This window comes from Miniopterus natalensis, chromosome 4 (genome assembly GCF_054644295.1).
Source record: "Miniopterus natalensis isolate mMinNat1 chromosome 4, mMinNat1.hap1, whole genome shotgun sequence".
In the NCBI taxonomy this organism is placed as follows: Eukaryota; Metazoa; Chordata; class Mammalia; order Chiroptera; family Miniopteridae; genus Miniopterus; species Miniopterus natalensis.
Window position 1 is genome coordinate 82786964 of NC_142084.1, and position 24102 is coordinate 82811065.

The following is a 24102-nucleotide window of genomic DNA, read 5'->3' on the forward strand; positions in this document are numbered from 1 at the left end:
AAGGCAGATCAGTGTTTCTCGACTGTTAGCACGTATCGGAGTCAGGTGGAGAGCTTGATAAAGTCCAGGTCAGCAGGCCTCACCCATCTGATTCAGTAGGTCTGGGCTGAGGCCTAAGAGCTGGCATTTCTAACAAGGTCCCAGATGACAGTGATGCTACTGGTCTGGGGACCACACTTTGAAAACCACCATGTTAGAGCAGCAGAAAGGACTGTGCCCAGCCTCGTCCCTGACACACAGCAGGAGTGCAGCAAATGCTTTCTTGATTAAACTAGACTGAATCTCCCCGGCAGAAATGCCTTCACTGAGGTATGGTTGATGCACCACTCTCAGGGCATGGATTGTACACTTTAAATGGGTGAACTGTATGGTGTGTGAATTATATCTCAGTAAAGCTATTATCAAGAAGAAGAGGAGGGTGGAGAGGAGGAAGGGGGATGGGAAGGGGAAAGGAAATGGTTTTTTTTCAAACCACACATCGAAGGTGTCTGCTACGCCTTAGGTTGTCTTAGAGACCCCTGTCAAAGAAGGGAAAGGATCTTCTTGCTGACCTCCGAGGCCCCCTTCAGCCCTGCCACACTCTGAATTCCTTCCTGGGGCTCAGGGCCAGAAAACTCTCTCTCTCCTGAAGGGCTGGTCTGTTTTCCTTTTCCAAACAGTAAATGATGCTTAAATGCCAGTGCATTTCGCCAAAACCAGTCCTGGTGCCATCAGAGCTTTCCTCCCCAACCTCGCTTTCTAATTTCCCTGGTGTTTATATTTACCTATGTCAGTTTTTCAAACAAGTGAAAGCCCTGGACATCCCAGGGGGTGGGGGATAAGGTTGAGATTGTGTGACTAAAAATCGGTCCCCACCAGGCAGAATGCAGAGACGAGGGCATGGAGGGATGGTCTAGTTTCATGGTTAATAATGCCTGCTTGGGAATCAAAAGCACCTGCTATGACTCCTGGCTGTCACCTACTAGCTGAACACAGCATAGAAGTTTTCTGAGCCTAATAGTTTTCATGGTGATGAAATGAGACAATGTGGATAAATGACAGCATTTAACTTGAGGCCCAGGCACACAGGAAGCTCTGGACAGAAACTCTAACATTGACAGTGATGATAAGAGTAAGGGTCCACCTCATCTTAAGTTTTCTTTTGGCTAGAAGCACCTGAGTATCAAAGCAGGACACAGGGTGACACTTTAAAAAAAAAAAATTTTTTTTTTTTTAATTTTAAAGAGGAAGGCAGAAAAAGAGGGAAGCATCAATGTGAGAGAGAAACATCAATCAGTTGCCTCCCATACACACCCTGATCGGGGATCTAACCTACAACCTGGGTATGTGTCCTGACCGGGAATCAAACCGGCGACTTTTAGTGCACAGGATGACACTCAACCAACTGAGCCACAGTGGCCCGGACAGCACAGGGTGCCACTTTTGAGTGCTATGGATCGGCAGTGCTCTAGAATACCCTGTCTGAGACTTGCAAGCAAATAAATCAGTCTAGAAACAGATGAGCTGTGACACTTTAATAGCCAGAAGCCCAGCAGAGCTGAGACATGACAGGACCCAGAACATCCACAGCGCCCAGAATCCGCCCGGGTGTGCAGAGGGCAGCTTCTCCCGCCACAGCCTCTGCGTTGTTGGCAACACCCAGGAGGCCTCTGAACCGGCGCTGACACGGGGGCGGGCTGCTGTGTCTCGTTTGTGCCTTCCTCCCCTTCTGCCTCGCCGGCCTGCCCACGGCCCCTCTCCCGCACGCCCTGGGTCCCGCCGGAGCGTGGAACACAGGGCTCCTTTGTTCCTGGGGCTCCTGAGCAGGTGTCTGCCAGGCTCCTGGCAGCAGAGGTTGAAACTCTTGTGTTGTACTTGGGAATTAATTTATTACACACAGCACTAGAGCAGAGATTTCTGAACAAACCAAACTGAATCGGAGTCCTGTCTTCCCACTTAACTTGCTGGCTGTGTGACCTTGGACCAAAACATCTTCTGAACTTGACTTCCCTCATCTTGAAATGAGGATGGTGGACCGTGACCTGCTTTCCTCACAGGACAGTCAAATCAAATGAAACGATGGGAGGGGAAGGTGTGTGGGTTTAGCAGGGGCCGTGGGTGCCTCTGGCTCTGCACTGGGCACTAGGGATACTCCGGCAAGCACTGTTCACAGAGCTCACCCTCCTGGAGCTTAGAGTAGGAGGGAAACAAAGCAAGTAATCCATGGATACGGAAGGGTGACCTGAGCTGAGGGACATGAAGGACACGTTCCAGGGCTCTATGATGATCTGCCCTGGACACCTGCTGTGCTCTGGGAAGACGGGAAAAGGCTTCAGTGATGAGTTGGAGTTTGAGCCAAGATCTCAGGGATGAGCAGGAGGTAACTAGGGGGGGATGTATGGAGGGGCTTTGGGATCTCAGAAATCCAGGCAGAAGGACCAGCAGTGACAGAAGGAGACATCACGGGCCTCTGGACACCTGAAAGCAGATGGCAGGGGGAGGACGGTAATAAGGAAGGAAGGGCAAGATGAGGCTGGAGTGGGGGCAGGGACAGCCCTGCCCAGCCTTATCGTTCCTGTAAGGATTGTGGGCCTCCTCCCAAGAGCCGTGGGAAGCCGTGGAAGAGTTTTAAGCAAGAGAGTGGAAGGGTGACAAGCTGCAGTTTACTTCCCTTTTAAGAGACCACCCGAACTGCTCTGTGCAGGCGAGGCCAAAGAGGGACAGAGTGGAGGCAGGGACAGCAGTCCCAGCTGCTGCAGTTGGCCGTAGACTGCAGTGGTCCAGACAGGGACAGCGGTAGCCTGGACCAAGGCCATGTTCTTGCTGTGTCTCTGTTACGGTGCCAGTGTGTGAGGACCTCCCCCTTCTGCCTCAGTGTCCTAGGGCTGCCAGCATGAGGCACTACAGACTGGATGGCTTGAAACAGCAAAAGTTGATTCTCTCTCAGTTCTGGAGGCTAGAGGTGAGCAATCAAGGTGTTGGCTGGGCCATGCTCTCTCTGAAGTCTCCAGGGGAGGAGCCTTCCTTCCTCTTCCTAGCTTTTGGTGTTACCAGCAATCCTTGGTGTTTCTTGGCTTGTAAACACATCACTCCAATCTCTCCCTCCATCGCCTCATGGTGTTCTCCTTGTGGGTCCAAATTTCCCTCTTCTTTTAAGGACACTAGTCGTTGGATTAGGGCCCACCCTAAACCTGGATGACCTTATCTTAACTTGATTACATCTGCAGAGACCCTATTTCCAAATAAGGTCCCACTTGCAGGTCCTAGAGGTTAGGACTTTGACATACCTTTTGGGGGGACACGATTTAACTCACAGCAACTCCTTGGAATGCAGCGACCTGTGCCACAACCTGCGAGGTAGAACCATCCTCGGAGTCCTAAGTATCCTCAGACCAGACAGGAGAGAGAGGCTGCATTTCAGTACAGGCTCAGGGAAGCGTGTGTGTGTGTGTGTGTGTGTGTGTGTGTGTGTGTGTGTGTGTGTGCGCACACACGCATTCGTTCAGGTGGGATATACTGGGAGGACCGGGGAAGCACAGGTCCTCACTCAAACCTCACCACCTGAGAGATGTAGGGCAAGGCCTTCTTTCCCCTGGGCCTCAGTTTCCTCTCTGGTAACACTGGGATTGATGATACCTGCCCCACCTTCCTAGTGACTTTCAGGAAGCCCACTGAGATGATCAGCACGCACTTCCTTAGATGCTCTGTGTCCAACATTGAGATAACTCACCAGGAGTGTCCTGGGGAGAGGGCAAGTGCTAGTCCGGGGGACTGTAATATCCTTCCCCGCTAACCCTGGCTCTCCTCTCTCAGCACAGTGGTTATGAGCACAGACTCCATTAGCTCCAGTATCACCCAGTGGGCAGGGGTGGGGGTGAAACAGGAGTGACCAGCAATTGACAGTTTCCAAAGCTGAGTGATGGGTCAATGGGGGGGGTTCATTATTCTGTCCTACTTTTAAAAATATGTTTGAAATAATTCTTAATTTTTGAAAAAGTTTAGCAAAGAAGACTACAGACTCTGGAGCCGGACTGACTGGGTTTAAATCCAAGACCTGCCAATTACTAACTATGTGGACCTGGGGAAAGTTATGGAACCTCCCTGGGCCCCATTTCCTCATCAGTAACACCGGGACACTTAATCATGACCTGCCTTGTGGCGTGTTTGTGAAGATGAGATGAGTAAATGCCTGTAGAGCCCTCGGGTTAGTGCCTGGTGTGGGCGGGCACTGAACACGGGATAACCATTATTTATAGAAACTGGGCACCAAAGAACAGTGTGTCACGGAGGGGAAGTCATGAAATCACAGAGTCGGCTTTGCGGTCCCTCTAAGTCATACCTGCTGCTTAGAACTTGTCTTAGTTTGGGTTCCCTAAAGCAGATCCTGAGACGGGATTTGAGGGCAAGTAGTTATTTGGAAAGGAGATTTGGGGAAACACCAGCGAGAGAGTGCGGACGGGGGAACAAGAAGGGGAGGCAGCCATAAGGATGCCTGGGAAGGCACCACGCTGCCACCCCGCGGGATCCCCTGGGAGCTCTGGGAGCCAGCCCCGAGCACGTGTCAGGGGTCAGCCCACCGGAGGGGCAGGGGCGCTGGGGTGATGATCCACCCACGCCACAGTCCTTGGATGAGCTTCACCACGTGGGTGCAGAGAGCCCCAGGCAGAGGCAGGTGCTGGCGGGCGAAGGCGGCAGGCAGAGGGCAATGCTGAGGAGGAGCAGGTGGGCACCCAGAGCCCGCCTGTGAGCTCTCTGATGAGTGCTCTTCTAACACCTGCTAAGATCCTGACAGCGATGGGGCTCGCCTTCAGAACCAGCCTCCCTCTTATTGGGTGGCTCTGGCTCATTAAATTAGAGGGGTAATATGGGCAAAAGCAATTCTGTAGTTTTTTCCGTCAGAGCAGCCCTTGGAATGGGAATGATGCATATTCGATATTAGGGCAGCTGCCTCCTACTGCTTCAGGGCAGACATCTGTTCTCAGCCCTGGCACTTTGATGCTGAGCCACGATATAGCCTCAGAATCTTTCTTAGCACAGCTTTAGGTCCCCGTTATAAACCCATGAGCATAGGCACTTTGATGAAGGCTGCTTATCCCTGCCCTGGTGTTTATGAAGATGGGGGGAGGGGTCCCAGGGTGGACACACTGTGTCACAGACTCACTATATGATTCTGGGGAGGGCATTTCGCTTCCGTGGCCCTCCCGGTCCCCTCTGGGTAGAATGAAAGGACTGACAAGTGAGCAGAGATGGGGTTTGATGCATTAGGAAGAGCCTGCTCGTTTGCAGCCAGGCAGGGTTGGGTTTTACACTGTGACTTCATGATTTATAGACTGTTCCTTAGGCAGGTTACATCACCCCCTCTAAGCCTCATGGCATCTTCTTCTATAACATGGGACCTTAATACCCCATTTGTAGGTGTCAGAGATGATGTATGTGAAGCAGGGAGCTCTGTGGGCGAGCGTGATAATTGTCATTATAACCGTCATCATCTTCACCTCAAATCCCTTTCAGCCCTGAAATTCGATGACTTGATGGAACGGAATGCCCTCATCCAAGTGGCAAAATAAGGCAACAGTCCTGATTTTGTGTAAATGCACTTTCTAATAAGGACAGGAGGAGCATAATTGCCCCTAAATAATGGCTCCAACTTTACCACAAGCTGTCAAAAGCCCTTAATTGCTTGATCTGTAATGATGCAGCCATCTGCGTTCAGGGTGATTCGGCGGCGGGGCTCTGCCCGAGCGGGGCCCTCAATGATTAGAGCGGGGCCGGGTGCTATTTCTAATTCTGATGGGAGTAGTGGTGTGTAGTAGAGGAGATTATCTCATCCTCGAGTTAATGACCTACCAGTTGAACCCAGCCAAGAAGAAGCGCTTGTCACGATGACTATGGCTTTTTTTTTTTAAAAAAAAGACTGTTCCTGCCCGAACAGCAGCCTATCTGGAGAGTGATCATGCCTTTTGCTATCTTGTCTCAATGCCCAAGAAAGTCTCTTTTGGAAAGATTTAGTCCCTCAATTAGGGAAAATTGATTTCTGTTTTCTACAGAGTCACTGTTCCAAGGATAAGTGGGAAAGGGCGGGCGAAGCCATATTAATCTTTGAGAGCAAGCAAGGCAGCCGCCTGGCGTCTTTGAGCTTTCCAGCCTCCGGTGTGTGTCTGTAGACCGCCTTTTCTCTGTTTATCTTTCCACTGCCCCTGCCTACAAGATGCTAGACACCGCCACATGAAGCACGCGTCATCTCGCAGAAGGTTCTGGAGACTTACCTCAAGTGATGGGGCCGTGTTTCCCTAAGTGTCCAGTGCAGAAGTGGTTCTAGGTGGTACCAAGATGGTCTCAGGTGGCTCAGAGACTTTGCATGAAGTAACGTGGACTCGTGTGGAGAGAAGCTTTTGTCTTTTCGGTTCTGTCTGGTCTCTCCTGATGACCTCAGGTGGAGAGTCCCATATCTCCCTCCTTGACAAAAGGAGAGCCGACCTCAAGCTCCCAGTCATGGGGCAGCAGGAAGTTCTGGCTGAAATCTAGTAACGTCGTTTAATTTTCACATGTTTGGGGTTTTTCTTTAGTTCTTTATCACAACCGGTATCGATTTTCCATTTATGGTGTTTAACCTTTTTTTTTTTTTTTTTTTTTTTTCAAAATAAATTTAATTAAATAAAAATTTGAATTTTAAAAAGTGAGTTGATTTTAAAAGTCTAAGTAAATTGTAGCAGGGGAGGTGGAAGAGGCAGAAAGATGCAGTAGTTTATGATTTTCAGCATTGGGAAAACATGACCAGGAAGGGAGAGCATTATGCTTCCACAGGGAACCCACACTTACCAGCTGTATGACTTCGGGCAAGTTTCTTAGTTTCTCTGAATATCAGTTTTCTCATCTGTCAAATGCAAAGTATGATTTTGTGAACCAAGGGAGATAAAATATGTGAAGCTGCTTTGCCAATCATAACCTTCCTTACCAGTGAAGTGATTCATTGCTTTACTGGGTTAGAAAAACAAAAGGTTCAGTAGGTTCTGGACCAAGCAGCCCGGGGCTCCTGGCGTGAAGCACAGCTCTACTGCTAACTGTGCCAGAGGCAGGCCCTTCCCTTCTCTGGACCACAGCTTTCTGTCTATAAAATGAAGAAACTGAACTACCCCAGGGGGTTCCAGGCTGGCTGTGCATCACAATTCCCTGATTGTGGTCAAGTAAAACCAAAGCTGCTGGGTGCTACCCTCGGTCTACCAAATCACCGCCTGGTTGATGCCTGGCAGCTTCATTTACAGCAGCTCACCAGGTGATTTGGACACCCCCCCCCGATTTAGGAGGGCCCTTCCTGTGTAACCCCTGATGGAACAAATTCAGAGGATTTGGGCTTTGGTTAGGGAAGGCAGGAGTTCTGCGAGGCCTGGGCCCAGGGCCATTGAGGACCTTCTGGTCCAAACTCTGATTACAGAGATGGCACTGAGACCTAGAGGAAATAAGGGATGGTCTCACTGGGCCAGACGCGAACATAGACCAATTTTCCTGGCCCCAGTCAGTGACACTTCACTACACTCCAACTTCCCCAACTAGCACAATGTGTGCTTTGACCAATTTTTTTTAATTGAACTAAAAGTTACAAATGGTGAAAAAATGTACAGATATCTTAAGTACACAATTCCATGAGGTTTGGCAAATGTTTACAGCTGGGAAACCAGCACCCCAGTCAAGATATAGAATGCCTCACCCCAGAAAGGCCCGCATGCTCCCTTTCTCTCTTTTTTTTTTTTTTTTACTTCTCACCAAGAGTATGTTTATTGATTTTAGAGAGGAAGGGGGAGAGAGCAAGAAGAACAAACGAACGAATGAACATTGGTGTGAGAGAGAAACGTCAGTGGGTTTTCTCCTAAGTAGGTGCCTGGCCGGGAATCGAACCCAGAACCATTTTGGTGTAAAGGACGGTGCTCCAGCCAGCTGAGCCACCCGGCCAGGGCTGTACCAAAGCTTTTTTATCCACTTATCTACTGGTAGGCACTTGGGCTGCATCTGAATCTTGGCTATTGTAAATAACACTACTATAAACATAGGAGTGCATATATTTTTTCAAATTAGTGTTTCCGGTTTCTTCAGATATATTCCCAGAAATGGAATTTCTAGGTCATAAGGCAGTTCCCTTTTTAATTTTTTGAGGAAACGCCATACTGCTTTCCGCAGTGGCTGCCCCAGTCTGCATTCCCCCACAGTGTGCGAGGGCCCCCTTTCCTCCACACCCTCGCCAGCGCTTGTTTGTGGATTTACTGATGGTGACATTTTGGCAGGTGTGAGTGACACCTCATTGTGCTTTTAATTTGCATCTCTGATGATTAGTGACATTGAGCATCTTTTCATATGTCTATTGGCCATCTGTATGTCCTCTTTGGAGATGTGTCTGTTTAGGTCCTTCACCCTTTTTTTAATTGGATTGTGTGATTTTTTGATGTTGAGTTATATACGTTCTTTATAAACTGGATATTAGCCCCTTATCAGATGTATCATTGGCAAATGTGGTCTCCCATTCAGTGGGCTATCTTTTTGTTTTCTTGATGGTTTCCTTTGCTGTGCAAAAACTTTTTAGTTTGATATAGCCCTATTAGTTTATTTTTTCTTGTTTCCCTTGCCTGAGGCAATATATCAGAAAAAATATTGCTACAAGAAATGTCCGAGATTTTACTGCCTATGTTTTCTTCTAGGATTTTTATGGTTTCAAGCCTAACATTTAAGGCTGTAATCCATTTTGAGTTTATTTTTTTGTATGGTGTAAGAAGGTGGTCTAGTTTCTCTTGTTTTGTACGTATTGGTTCAATTTTCCCAACACCATTTACTGAATAGACTTTCTTTACACCATTGTATGTTTTTGCCTCCTTTGTCAAATATTAATTGACCATAAATGCATGGGTTTATTTCTGGGCTGAGAACTGGCTGTTAATATGGAGTCTTCCAATCTATAAATATTATTTATCTCTCCATTTATTTGGGTCTTTATATATGAGACTATTACAAATGCTATTTTTGTCGTACTCTCCAATTGTGTTTTGCCAGTATATAGGAATACAATTGATTTCTTTTTCTTTCTTTTTTTTAGAATTTAACTGCCTTCTGGAGGTATAATTTACATACGATAAAAATCACCCATTTTAACTCTGTAGTTCAGTGTTGTTGTTTTTAGTGAATTTATACAGTTGTGAAACTATCACTGTAAATCATTTTTAGAACATTTCCATCACTCCAAAACGTTCTCCTATGCCTGTTTGCAATCAATCCCCACTCCAACCCAGCTTCAGGCAACCACGGATTTCCTTTCTGTCTTTGTAGTTTTACGTTTCTAGAAATTTCACGTAAATAGAATCATGTACTATCTAGTCTTATATGTCTGATTTCTTTGACCTAGCATAATGTTTTTAAGGCTCATTTCGTATTATTGCAATAGCTTGTTCCTTTTTTATTGCTGAATAGTATTCTATTATGTGGCTATTCTACATTTTGTTTTCCATTCATAATTTGATGGACATTTGGATGGTTTTCAGTTTTGGGCTCTTATGAATATTGCTGCTATGAACATGAGTGTACACGTTTTTGTGTGGAAATATGTTTCCATTCCTTTTAGGTGTATACCTAGGAGTGTGTTACAACTGTGTTTAAGTTTGAGGAACTGCCAGACTGTTTTCCTAAGTGGCTGTACCATTTTACATTCCCACCAACAGTGTATGAAGATTGTCAACTCCTGTTATTATCTGACTTTCCGATTATATCAGTCCTAGTGGATGTAAAGTAGGACGGTGTCCCACTGTGGTTTCCGTTTGCATTTCCCTGATGATTAATAATGGTGCTTTTCACGTGCTTATTGGCCAGTTGTCTGTCTTCTTTGGAGAAGTACCTATTTATATTCTTTATCCACTTTTTTTTCATGGAAGTAAAATTCACATAAAATTAACCATATTCTCGTATACGATTAATTAGAACTTTGTACATTCACAATGTGGTGCAACCCTCACCTCTATCTAGTTCCAAAATACTTTTATCATCCTCAAAGGAGACCCCATACCCATTAAGTAGTCGCTCCCCATTCCCCTGACCCTGGCCCTGGTAATCACTGATCTGCCTTCTGTGTCTGTGGATTACCTATTCTGGAACATCATACAAGTGGAATTATACAGTATGTGACCTTTTATGCTTGGCTTCTTTTACTTAGTATAATATTTTTGAGATTCATCAATGGTGTAGCATGTATCAGTTTTTGATCCATTTTTATGGCAGAGTAATAGTCCATTGTTTGGATATATTCTTTATTTGTCGATACATTCATAAAGCATTGGAAACTTGGGTTATTTCCACCACCTGGCTGTTGTGAATAGTGTTGCTATAAACATTCATGTATAAATAATCAAAAGGTTGTTTTAGCTATTCTGGATCCCTTTGTCCCTTGCATTTCCATAAATTTTAGGATCAGCTGTCAGTTGTCAATTTCTGCAAAGAAATCAGCTGTGATTTTAATCACGTTGAAGCTGAAGATCAATATGGGAGGTATTATTACTGTCTTAACAATATTAAGTCATCCAATCCAAGAACATGAACTATCTGTCCATTTATTTTGGTCTTTAATTCCTTTCAACAACGTTTTGTAGTTTTCAAAGTATACAAATTTGTACTTTTGTTAAAGTATAAATTGTATTTTTACCCTTTTAAATTGCATTTTCCAATTGTTTTGTATTTGCTAGTAAATAGAAATAGAATTGATTTGAAAATGTTGACCTGTATCCTGAAATCATGTTAAGTTTACCTATTAGTTCTACTTTATAGATTTCTTAGGATTTTTTATGTAAACAATCATGCCATCTACAATTAAAGACGTTACTACTTTTTCTTTCCAGTATTTATGCCTTTTATTTCTTTGTCTTACCAGTTGCACTAGCTAGGTAACTAGCTATTGTAGCACTGTACAATATTGAGTAGAAGTGATGAGAAAGCATACATCATTAAATATGATGTAAACAGTAGGGTTTTTTATAGTCATGCTAGAGTTTTCACAAAGGGCCCAAACCCTGAAATTGAGAGAACACCAGCATTTAGTGGAAAGAGACCATTTTTCAGATTTATTCAAAACAACGTTTCCACACATGGGACAAAAATGCAACTGACATTAGAATAAGCATAAAGAGGAATTTGTTCTCACGTGCCATAAGAACATCCAGAAATCTATCTGCATCAGGCACAGGGGGATCTGAAGAATCAAAATGTCCTCAGAATAATGTCTCTCTCCATCTCTTGACTCTCTTCTTACACACTGGCTTCAGGCCCAGCAGATCCTCCCACCACCTCTTATCACCTCATTTGGCACAGATGTCACCAGCAGCTCTAGACTTATGGCCAACCAACCAAATAACTAACTAGCAAAAAGAAAGGGCCCTGTTTTTTCAGTAGGTCTGAAAAAACCTCTCAGTATTCATTATGTGGACAAATCAGGTCACATAGCCATCCCTGGACCGATCACTGAGGCCAGGGGAATGGGATGATGCCCTCACTGGTCAGGCTCAAGCTGCCTGCTCTGCCCCTTGGAACCAGGGGATGGAGCCAGCCCCACCCAAATCTGATGGACTGAGAAGGGGAGGGGCAGTTTCCCAAAGTAAAATCAGAGTATTGTTACCAGAAAATGAGGAAATTGATCCCAGCCAGGCATGAACCACAGCTACTCACAGAAGATCCCTCTGTGCTCCAGGTCTGGAGCTGTCACTGGACCTCTTTGAGCTTGTGTCCCCATTTGCAGCATGCAGATGGTGGTCCCTGCCCTTCTTGGCCCTATCTGAGAGGTGCAATGAGGCAGAGTACTGGAAAGCTGTGTCTAAACTGTAAAGTGCAGTGCACATGTGAGGGAGAAGTCACAAGAATGATTACTAAGCAGTTCTTCTTACCCATCATCCATCTGTCCTCTTCTGTCTCCCTCACAGAGCACCTGAAGAAGCCACTTGAAGACTACATGGCCCATTTCCCCAGCGTGAGGATTCTCCGAACCAAGAAGCGGGAAGGGCTGATAAGGACCCGGATGCTGGGGGCCTCAGCAGCAGTTGGGGATGTCATCACATTCTTGGACTCACACTGTGAAGCCAATGTCAATTGGCTCCCCCCCTTGCTAGGTAAGGAACCCTCCCAAGACAAGGTAGGCAACTTGGAATGAGCCAGCCTTCTGCACAGAGTCATCCACTAGGGCTCCCCTGCCTGCTTGAGAGCACCCAGCACAATGCCAGGTGCCAGGAGGGGTTTGGAAGTTCAGGAGTTCTCAAAGAGACCTTAACAAGCCCTCCAGTTCCGTCTTTTTATTTTACAGAGAAGGAAGCTGAGACTCAGAGAGAAGGGAAGTGACTTGCCCAAAGTCATACAGCACATTCGTTTCTAGTGATATGATTGCTCCTCCAGATTACTTAAAGTTTTCTTAGAAAGCAAGCCATCGTTGTCTACAGTTAAGAGCCAAACTATGGGGGGCATCATCATATCAACTTAGAATAGTTACTGTTCACTGCAATGCTACTGTGAGGCAGGAAGGTTGCAAGCATTATCTCTAATTCTTATAAAACTATGCCAGGTCAAAAGTATCCCTTTTTTATAGTAGAAGAAACTGAAGCTCAGGGATATTGAATGACTCACTTATTCCCTTGGGCCATAAGTGTCAAAGTCACCATCTGTCTGACTCCAAAGTCTGTCTGAGAAGTTCAGCTTTGATAAAGGCAGTGAGCTGGTGCTGACAGTTTGACATTGAAGAGGAAATGTCCCATTGAGACTGGGAGTCAGGCTAGGGACGGCAGTAGAGGAAGGGTTACCAATTCAGAGAGAAAAGTGAGCCCCTCAGAAGTGGTGGGTATGTTCTCCATAACAGAAAGCTTAGGGAGCAAGGAGGACTGAAGTTTAAGGCGAACTTGAGCAAGCATCAGAATCACCTGGAAGACTTGTTAAAATAGAGTGCTAGCCCCTCCCCAGAGTTTCCGATTCAGGAGGTCCTGGGTGGGGCCTGAGAAGCTGCATTTCAAATCAGCCCCCAGGAAATACCAGTCCTGCTGGTCCAGGGCCCACACTTTGAGGAGCACCGGCTAGGCCACCATTCAGAGTGAGGACAGAAAACAAAATCCACGCAGTTAAATGGGACAGCCCAGCAAGCTGTGTTCCAACACAGATCAGCATGCAACTCTAGTATTCGATTAGGTTCTTTTGACCCCAAGGGTCCGGGGCCCCAAGGGGTTAGGAAAGGATATCCCCCAGATTTTCTGGTAAACTGTTGATTTAATTAAGCCAAAAGGTCTACATCTGCCTCTCATTACAGAAAGAACAAAAAAGAGAAAAGCCTCACCATCAGTCGCCTAATTTATAGTCCTGAAGGAACAACCCATTTGTTGGGTCATTCAGTGACTCATAAAGAGAATGGAGTGGTGGGGCAGAAAGCCGAGCTGGTTGTCTAAATAGCCCTTAACTCTGTTTCTATGGAAATATATGAGGGTAATTTTCATAATCTGCAGACATACACGGAAGAAGCATTCCCCCTCTATTTTTTCTTTTTGCAATAGAAATGTGAACCAGTGGTGTAGATTTAAAAGTCTGCCCTGCTAATATGATCAGCAGACAGAGCACATTATGGCTTTTGTCTCTGAAACCATTTACACCTCTCTGCACAGCTCATTCTGCCGTCTTTGGAGAGCAAGCATTTCTGAGTAAGAAGGATTCAGCCCCCCAAAGAAAAACCACTGTTGATCATTTCCTCCATCATCATCATCATCATCATCGTGATCCTGGCTCTGCTAGTCTCCTAGCTTTCTAGGCCACAGCCCCATTTGAATTTGATGGTTCTGTGGTGGAACAGGCAGGCCAGGCATTATTACCCACATCTTGCAAATGAGAAAACCGAGGGCCAAAGAGAATGAGGGAGATGCTCAGTCTTCCAACGCCTGCTTCTGAGCTGCTTTCAGCAACCCTGGTCACAGACAGTGTCGGGAGTGCTGATCACGTGCCAAGTATCTTGACCCCGGTTGTCCCACTCAGTCTTCAGAGACCCCACAGGATAGGTGCTGTCTTCCTCCATTTTGTCAGGAAGGAAACTGAGACAGAGAGGCATCTGACAACCTTTCCCAAGGTTACCCTGCTAGCGGGAGACAAAGGCAGGATTCGAACCTGGGCATTCTGTTACCGAATGAGCCCAGCACTGAACGCTGCTGCTCTGATGCAACCCCTTGACCTCATACCTCTCACCCTCACCCAGCATCCAGCAGAGCACTGTGCCCTCAGCTCAAGCCCTGCCCAGAAGTGAGATCCCCTGAATGGCCATGAATAGTTAGGAAGGAGGCCCTTCTCTGTCTAGCTCTTTCCCTGGAGAAGGTCCTGCTGCATTAGAATCCCCAGGGAGCCTGTCACAAGGTTGATCCATCCCCACCCTCAGGGATCCTGAATCAGTGGGCCTGGGGGGGGGGGGGGCTGAATAAACACATCCCAAGTGGCAGCTACTCGCCTCCTCTGACCCTACCAGGCTCCCCAAGCCAAGTCTTGAACTTAACTCCTGGCCCAGAGCCGCCAGGCACCCCAGCACAGCCCACTTGCCCCTTGTGGCAGATCGCCTGCCCCAGCAGTTCACCGGCACCCCCGAGAATGCTGGGCGTGGGGATGGTAGTTATGTAGCTGGCCCTGGGCCCCTGTCTTGGGCGTCAGGACTGGGATGGGAGCCCCAGTCCATCTTGCTTAAAGCCTACGCCCTCCCTTCCTTTCCAGGATTCTCACGTGCAGATGTTCAGAGAAATCACCCAGGGAACATGTTAAAAATGCAAATAAGCTGCAGAACAGAGTCGTGCACTTAGCTGCTCCCCCATCCTGCCTCCCTAATGGGCATCTCTTGGTTTCTTCAGACCGCATCGCTCGGAACCGCAAGACCATCGTGTGCCCAATGATCGACGTGATTGACCACGACGACTTCCGGTACGAGACCCAGGCGGGGGATGCCATGCGGGGCGCCTTTGACTGGGAGATGTACTATAAGCGGATCCCCATCCCTCCAGAACTGCAGAAGGCGGACCCCAGCGACCCATTTGAGTAAGTGTGAGCGAGCTCAGCCATCTTCATGGGCACAGTGTGTACCCAGGGCTCCTGAAGGGAGCCCCCAATGCGGTGGGCCCAGCGGAGGCCCAGAGCTGGGCAGAGGGGCTCCCCGAGGAAGTGGAGGGGGCCAGGCGATGGAGCAGCCTGAGCCGAGGGGAGGGCATGAGCGGAGCCCTGTGCCTCTTCTGCTGGTCAGATGTTTGTTCTTCTCCTGATCCTGTGTCCTCAACATGGTCCAACACTACTGTTAGAGCCCTTCCTGGTCCAAGTCAGAGAGGAAACGACGCCTGCCCAAGGTGACACATAGTAGAGGCTGAGGTCGGAATGGGGGGCTCCAGCAAATGGAGTTTTCAAGGTAACCGGAACCCCCTTCATGGTTTAGAGCCTCAAGGTTTGCAAGGTGCATAAGGGTGGTCCTGGCCCGTTCCTCCTCCTCACTTCAGGTTATGCAGCTGGTTAGTAGCAAAGGCCCAGCCAGTTTCCTCCAGGGCCTCAGTCTCCTCAGCTGGATATTGAAGGGGTTGGCCCAGCCCCAGAGCAGTGGCTTTCAATGCTCAGTGCCAGTTGTCATCACGTGGGGAGTTTATTAAAAAACAAAATCATAAACCCACTCACATCACCCCCCAGACCAGTTACACCAGAGTCTGGGGGTGAGATCTGGGCATCATTGTTTTTTGAAGCTCCCAGGTGATACTGACATGTAGTCAAGTTTGAGAGCCATGAGCCTAGAGGCTCCCTGAAGGGCTCTCCCTCCCTTGCACCCTCTGATTCCTTCCAGAAGTTTCTATTCTGTATTGCTTAGACAAAACCCATGGGAGAGGCCACAAGAGAAACCCTGGTCATTTTCTACACACCTCCTCACGGTGCCAGTGAATGGCAATCTGCAGGCACAGCGTGGTGTAATGATGTTTGAAAAACTCGGGCTTTGGTGGCAGGCCCCGGTGTGACTCGCAGCTCATCCACTCACTGCATGCCCCTGAGCAGAGTATATAACATTTCTGAATTTTAAATTCCTCCATCTGAAAAGGGGGCTAGTGATAGGGCTTTGTGAGAGCTGGAGATAATGTCGGTCAAGTGAGCGGCAGATACTAGACACTCAGAACTGTTGTTATCATTGCAGAAAATAGACTGGGCTAGAGGAGAGGCCTCCCTCTGGAGTCAAAGCCTTGAGCATCCACACACCTTAAGGCCAGTAGCCTACCTGTTGTGAGGTAGCTCCTAATGAGGCAGCTTCTCGGCCCCTACCCCTGGCTTTCACCCAGGCTGATTTTTGCATGCAGTCTTGGGTTTGATTTCTCATGAAGCACGGAGTCAGAAACACTCTGCCCCTCCAAGCAGCATACTTATGGCTCCAGCCTGAAAACCCAAACCCCACAACCTTCAGAAGACACAGGAGAGTTGATACCACTGACACATTATTTTCTCATAGCCCTGGATACTTACAGAAATATACTAGCAAGGTGAGCTAGGAAGTGTCGCTGTAGGCCTGTCATGTACACAGGAAGCAGGCTCAGAGGTTAAATCAGCACCATCAGCGGAAATATGCTGCAGGCCGCATATATACTTTTAAATTTCCTGGTAGCCATGTAAAAGTAAAGAGAAGCAGGTAAAATTTATTTGGTAATATATTTTATCTAACCCAGTATAGCTAAAATATTCTCATTTTAGCATGTAATCAACACTTTGAAATTATTGAGATCTTTTCCGTTCTTCATACTAAGTCTTAGAAATCTGGTTTGTGTCTTACACTTCCAGCACACCTCAATCCAGACCAGCCACATTTCACGTGCTCAGTAGCCACATGTGGCCGTGGCCTCCGTAGCAAGCGGCACAGCTGGGGTTCAGTGGTTAAATCCTTCATCTCAGGTCACACCGCAGGTTAGGGAGAGCTGAGGTTGCAGTGAGGGTTCCCCATTTCTGGTCCCGTCCTTTCCACTCATCACCTGCTTCTCGATCGCTCCTTCCTGGCAGGAGGCAGTATACTGTGGCCTTGAAGGGTGCGGGCTTTGGCATAGATTAGAGTTTTAAATCCTGCTTAGTAGCTGTGAAACCTTAAGCAAGTTACCTGTCTGCACCCTGCTTTCTACGTGTGCAAAATGGGATAGTGATGATGAGACCTCCCTCATGGGGCCAACGTGAGGAGTGAAGTCGTTTTATTATAAAATAGTTCAGGATAGCACCTGGGATGTTCGGGCCCTCAGTGACTAGTCAAGGGGATCCCCTTTTAAAGGAGTGCCCTCCTGTGCTGTCAGGACTCGTCCGCTACAGGAAGCTTGGGATGCATGTGGGCTGACTAAGTTCTTTTGAAACCAGTCCGCTCGCCACAAGCTTGCAGTTTCCAAGGCCAGGAGGGGACGTGGAGGTTGCTGCTGGAAGGCTCTTTTGGCTTGAAGGTTTGGACTTTCCTAGTGGAGCTGAACTAGGACACGGCCACTCTGAAAGATTCTCACACAGCAAACACTGGTGGCCCCTTGCAGGTGCTGGCCCTGAGTGAGCGCCATGGAAGACTGGGGCAGGTCGCAGCAGGTGACCCCATTGGCACGATGCCATGCTGACTTCCTGCTCCCCATGGCACCCCAACATCTATTATCTCTGTGCCTTTTCTCCTGTTGTTTTCTCCTTGGTGCCTTTCCCTCCCCCGAGTTCCTGCTTATCCAAACCCACCTCGAATGCTACCCCTCTGAGCATCCTTCCTTGACTCTTGCGCCAGCCTCCCTCCTCGCCCCCAAACCTGGACGCAGACACTCCCTCCTTCCGTGCTCCTATAGTGCTGTCTGTATCTCCCAGAGGCCCTTACTGCACCCACGTTTTCTGGGCCCTTCTGTCCCGAGGTAGCTGCCCTGCCACACTGGCATCCCCTGGTGCCCGTCCAACTCTGATTTACCTCCAGATGCCTCTCACCCGCTTCCCAGCTGGCACTTGGTGAAAAAACTAAGGAGAATGAGCGAGTGGAGTTCATCTTAGCCCAGTGTAACTGAAGGACCGGAGACTGGCCCTCAGCTGAACAAATGTCTGTGCTAAACTAGGAATCGTCAAAGGGACATGTCTGAAACACAGGCTCCTAGGCTCCATCCCCCAGAGATGATTTTGTACGTCTGGGGTAGGGCCCAGGAAGCTGTATGTTTGTTCATCTCTAAGACATTCTACAGCCGAGACAGGCTTGGAAAGATCTGATTCGGACCATTCAACTAGTGGAAGGACTGGAGAGATACAGGGTGTCTCAAAAGAATGTACACACACTTTAACAGCTGATAGCTCTATTTTGAAAAGGAAATGTATTTTAATAAACCCTGCCTTTATCATTATTCAAAGTGTGTGTATACATTTTGGGGGGACGCCCTATATATGATACAGCTACAAGGCCCATGAGGAGAAAGTACCGTGATTTCATTTCAAAAATATTCTTTGGTGTTAACCGTGTAAAGAATCTTTGGGTCCACTTGGTTAAAGTGTAGTGTTTATGAAGGGAAGTGTACGCAAGGAAGAAAAAAGCCTGGGCCCTCACTCGGAAGGGCCTTGGATTCCCTGCTAGACACGTGGGCTGTGTTCACGGCGCATCAGGTGACACTGTCCCAGGGGAATAGCAGTGTCCCAGTGCACATAGCTGTCCAGTCCATGTCTTCACACCACACTCTTCTTCCCTGACAGGTCTCCTGTGATGGCCGGTGGACTGTTCGCCGTGAATCGGAAGTGGTTCTGGGAGCTGGGCGGCTACGACCCAGGCCTGGAGATCTGGGGAGGCGAGCAGTATGAAATCTCATTCAAGGTGAGCCAGCTCCCCGGGAGCCCCCTTCTCCTTGGCGCAGCGCCCTTGGCACCTGTCCTGGCAGGCTGCCTGCCTAGTGTTTGACTGAGCCTGGAAAGACGGAGGCCCCAGGGCTCATAAGGTGAAGGAGTCCCATTCTCCCTTTCTTTGTGGGACTCTTTTGATCTCAGGTGAACTCTGAGGGGGAGGTTAGCCTACCCCATGCCCTTGTGGTCAGCCAGGGCTTGCTTCTCACATCCCCACAACCCCTGGTGAGGTGTATCCCAGCTCATGGAGGGATGGTCAGCAGCACTGTTACCGGGCCAAGCCCTGTGCATACACGACTCTAGAGTCAGGCGTCAACTTTTAATGAAAGGACCATTGTCACACATAGCAGTTAAGGATGCGGTGTTGCGGTCAGATTGCCCAAGTCAGATCCTAGTTCTGCCACTTCCTGCCAGCTGTGTGGTCCGGACAAGGAATCCTCGCCTCACTGAGCTTCAGTTTCTGCTTCCAAAGAATGGGTTTAATGATCCTCACAGGGTCGTTGAGAGGATTAAATGAGAGCATGCTTGTTAGATGCTTCTCAGTAATTATCTTAAAAGATTATTTTTATTATTGTCATCATCACTGCCGTTCAGTACAGCACTGGTTGAGCAGTTCAGAACTGGGGAACATAAATTCTTTATTAGCAAGAAAACAACCACCTAGAATTCTACTGAAACATTATTTTGGTGATGTGTCTGTTTCACCTCCAGAGTTCTGAAGTTGTCTCCTGAAAGGGGACTGGCCCTCTAATCTAAGTAAAACTAATTAATATCCAGGGGTGATATTCAAAATATTTAACAACTCTGATGACACAAGCACCAACCAGTGTGACCAGAGACCAGCTGTAAACAGCTGTGTGTCCACTGTATGCGCCACAGCTGGGTTTCAGCCCTGATCACAGCCAACAGGACCCTGGGCTGAGCCCTTCACACACTGGCATATTTAATCATCACACCAACCCTATTAGTGTGGTATCATTATGCCCATTGCACAGGGAGACCAGTGGAGCTCCGACCAAGGTCCCACACAGTTGGGAGTAACAGAACCAGGACCTGGACCCAGGTCCACCTGACAGCCAAGCCCATGCTCTGACCTGCCATGTTTTATAGGGAATGAGGGGGGAGCACTTAAGAGGAAAACTAGCCTGAGAAATTGGCTGCAATCTCTCACCTTATCTTTTCAGTCTTTGCCTCCTCCTGGTGTTAAATTCTTAATTTACTGGAATATTCTGCAGCCTGTCAGTGAAGTGAATTAACAGCAGTCTAAGTCAGAAATAGCAAGTAGGTTTCCTCCCCCAGCTAACTCTAATCCATTGGTAGGAGCTGCCCCAGTCATGTGTTGATATGTGTTCTGAGGATGCATCCAAGCTTATAAGGAAAAGAGTGGTGATTGATTAGTGATGTCTGCCGTGGGTGCAGGTTTGGAGACTGATGGCATATATGTATTTATTTAAGGTCCCTAGCCCATGCACTCAAGTTTTCCAAATGGCACATCCTTATGGGTACAGTGAAATCACACACAGGAATCAGAAGAATTTTAACCTCACAGTTCCTCGATCGTCAGTTAAACAAATTGATTTATGAAGTTCGCTGCCATGTTTGTACCCAGAAATGGGCACATCTGTGTTCTGAGTTCTCACCAGAATGTAAACTTCATTAGGGTAAGGATCCATGTGTGTTTCCCTTACTGCTATATCCCAAGTACCGGGAGGACTTTCTGACACAGGGAAGGCACGTAATAAGTATTTGTGGGTTGAATACTCAGAACAAGTATGTCGCTGGCCAGAACCACCCTCCTTGGACAAGGAGTCCCCCTCCAGAGACTCACTTTGTGGAGAACAGTGAATGGAAAAAGATTTGCCCAAAGGAATCCCTAAACCCAAAATGATTTCATTACGTGCATTTTTTAAAGGCCCATCTAACGATGCTCATCAGGCAGTTATAGCACCGTAAATGGCATTTTCCTCCACACAGTTTATTTACAAAAGACTCGGTAATGAAGCCATTTTGGAAGTCTCTCATCAGGGAGGGGGAAGGAGACTGGCCCCTGCTTCCATTTGATCCAATTATGTCCTTCCCCTCGAGGGGAAAGAAGACGTGTAATGAGGAGGCTCCGGTCTGGAAGGGAGACTTTCCTCCCTCGGCCTTCTCCCTCCTGGCTTTAAGCGCATGAGTTCCCGGAGCCCATAACAGCCCATCTGCCAGTGCACTGTCCCCACGGCCCCCGTGGACAGCCTGCCATGGCGCTGAGGGGACGGGAGAGCTTGTTCATGTGCTGGCAACGCCTCCCTGAAATGCCAGGTGTGCTATTCCAGCCAGAGCGGGGCATTTATGAAGGGCCAGATTACCTCTGATTTATCTCTGCTGAGATCCCTTTCCTTCTCGATGACAGAGAAGAGATTGGTCTGAAAGGCTGAGTGTATTTTCAGAAATTAAGACAAATTGATATGTGCCATCAGCACCGGTGGATTAATAATTTGGCTCCAATTCCAGACTAGACCATCTATCCTGATGGGAAAACCCCAGAAAAGAAGTCCTAAAGGCTCTGACATTTCTAGAAGAGTCATTCACCCTTTTTGTGCCTCTTTCTCACTGTCTCCCCCTCTCTTAGCCAGCAGGGACTTTTTTCCCCAAAAGGCAGTCACACTGTCAAAGTTCTGCTTGGTGATTAGAATATTCCCACTTGTGGTGGTTGGATAAATCTTTAACTGCATACATAGCCTGGTCTACACCTAACTCCCTGAGCTGGCCCCTGCTCGTCTCTCCACCGACACCCTTGTCTTCCTATCCCAGTGCATTAGTCTGGATTCTTGGTTACAGGTGACCAAAATCCTAGTCAACCTGATTTAAGTGAAAAACCAGAACTGATTGGCCCAAACAACTGAAGTTCCAGGGTAGACCCTCCAGGCCTTGCTGGATCGGGGACTAACTCATCTGTTTCAGTCTCCGTCTCTCCCAGTTCCCTGCTCCGCCTTCATGTGGGTTGGCTTCCTGCTCTGGCAGCCTTTTTCTCTGTAGAAACACGCAGCAGCCCATTGGAAAGAGACCTCCTCTCCCATCTTCCTGTACAAGTCCCCAGGTTGTGTGTCATTGGCCTGCTGCTCCTTTGCCTACCCCTGAGCAACATTCTCATTGGTCAGCTGCAGTCACATGTCCACCCTGGAACCAGAAAGATGGGCCTGGGCTGGCCCCCCAAAGGAAAGTGTAGCCATTATATCCAGAAGGGGGAATGGATGTGCAGCCAGGCAAACCATCGATGTCCACCTCCGCCGGCCAAACTGAACTGCTCACAGACCGCCTTGGGAGGCCACCTTTGGAGGCGCACCCTGTTCACTCTTCCGAAATGCCTTTCCTTAGTCTGGCCAACCCGCACTCATCCTTCTGGACTCAGCTCATACGGGTGGCCTCCTCTCAGCCTTAACCTGAGCTCCCTGGGCTGAGTAGGGCCCACCCAGTGTCACTCCCAGCATGGCTTCAAATACCTTGTGCTGACGTGACTCATGGGTTGGCCTGACTCCCCCACTGGAGTCTGAGCTCTCAGGAGGCAGGGAGTGGGTTTTGTCCCATCTCTGTACCCCAGTGTCTCACCCATAATAGGTGTTTTAAATAACTGTTGGTGGCATTAAATTTCTTTCTGATAAAACTTCTTTCATCCTGCCCTTCCCAGACTTACATTGGCATCTTTGGGTAATGGTGATGTGTTGGGAAAGGTACTCTGTGAGAAGGCAGGACACTGGCTTCTCATCTCTGCTTTCCATCTACCTGGGGACCCTGGACCAATCACTTGACCTCTCAGGCCCTCGAGTCCCAGATGGAGCTGAGATCGTTTTCCTTCCTGCCCCACAAGATAGGATGAAGTAAGATGGCCTGGAGAAAGCCCTTTGGCTTACACAGGTGTGAGGATAGTTTGGGTTAGAGGTGGCAGCGGCAGGGAGCAGAAAGAGGACTGCACAGTGTCCCCAGGAGGCTAGGTTAGGATATCTTCAAGTCTGAGATCCAGAAGAGAGAAGTATCCACAGGACAAGGTGGCTCAGTTGGCGTAAAAAAGATGTGAACTTTGGGGTGACATAAGTGCATACCTCTTTTATTAATAGCAGTTTGGCAAAATCTGTTACATTTCACAGCAAGCACATTCTTTGACCCAAAATCCCATGCCCAGGAGTTTATCTAAGAGACAGCTCATAGATGAGCAAAGATTTAGGTAGAAGCTATTTATTTAAGCATTACTTACAATAGGGGAAGATTGAAAATGACCCAAATATACATCCTTGAGGGATAAATAAGGTGGTGCACATCCCAACAGTGAGATGACCCTGACTCTAAGATGTCCTGCCTCTAAGCCCAGTGCTCACCTGGTGGGAGGAGTGGAGAAAAGGCTGGTGCAGCCTAGAGAGAGGCCACTGTTACAGGTGGGGCCCAGAAGTCAGGACTAGCCCCAAGGGGGCTAAATTGCCACACAGGAGGGAGAAATTATTTCCAAAGGCCAGCCTGAGCGGCAGAGGACAATCCGGGGCCATCGTGCAAGCACCTGCATGGCGAGGCCTTCCCCTCCCATTTCACCACTTCTCCCAGCCCCTGAGGCTCAGACCAGCTGCAGTGTCGCTGCCGGGAACCTGATGCGCCCTTCTCTGGGTTATCCGAGGGTGCTGGGAACATATCTGCTGCCTGTAGCATTTTCCTCCCAGCCACATGTGCGCAGATTTTCCAAGAGCCATCTGTGGGGAACAGGGGAGGCATTCTGCTCTAGACTCTCAACAAGCCATTTGAAATTCCATGAGTGTGTCCATGGGAGCCTGCCCTCCCACCGTTCCTCCAGCAAGACGGCTCAGAGGCCAGAGGATCACGCGTGCCACGTCACCCTCTAACTAGCCCACACCTGTCTCGTCATGCCTCAGCCTTTTGTCACTAAAAATGACAATAATAACAATAATAACTTCTTTAGGAGTTTGTTATCAGAACTAAACAGGATAAAACACCTATTTGGCCTGGAACCAGGCAAAGAAGAGGTACCTAGTAAGTGGTAGCTGTTCTAATCAGAGCCCTTGTGTTAGATAAAACAGTACAGGATTAAGTCCATGGGCTTCATAATCAAATCACCTAGGTCCTGGTGAAGGTTTCATCAGCTAGTCACTGTGTGACCTTGGGAGAGTGACCTAAGTCTCTGGACTTAACATCTCCATCTGTAAAATGGGCATGGACTAGCCCTTACTTCATATTGTTGGTGTGAGCATATTAGTCAAACTATGTTAAAACCTCAGCTCAGTGCTTGAC

General features: G+C 48.0%; 1 protein-coding gene across 1 annotated transcript in view; it reads left to right on the top strand.

The window, feature by feature from the left end:
- GALNT10 (polypeptide N-acetylgalactosaminyltransferase 10) overlaps positions 1–24102 on the top strand; it is a 170558-nt gene that overhangs the window by 126742 nt on the left and 19714 nt on the right. The window contains exons 5-7 of the mRNA XM_016214053.2: positions 11919–12104; positions 14850–15033; positions 18688–18805. Coding sequence (XP_016069539.2) covers positions 11919–12104; positions 14850–15033; positions 18688–18805 — 488 coding nt within the window. The remainder of the gene's footprint in view (positions 1–11918; positions 12105–14849; positions 15034–18687; positions 18806–24102) is intronic.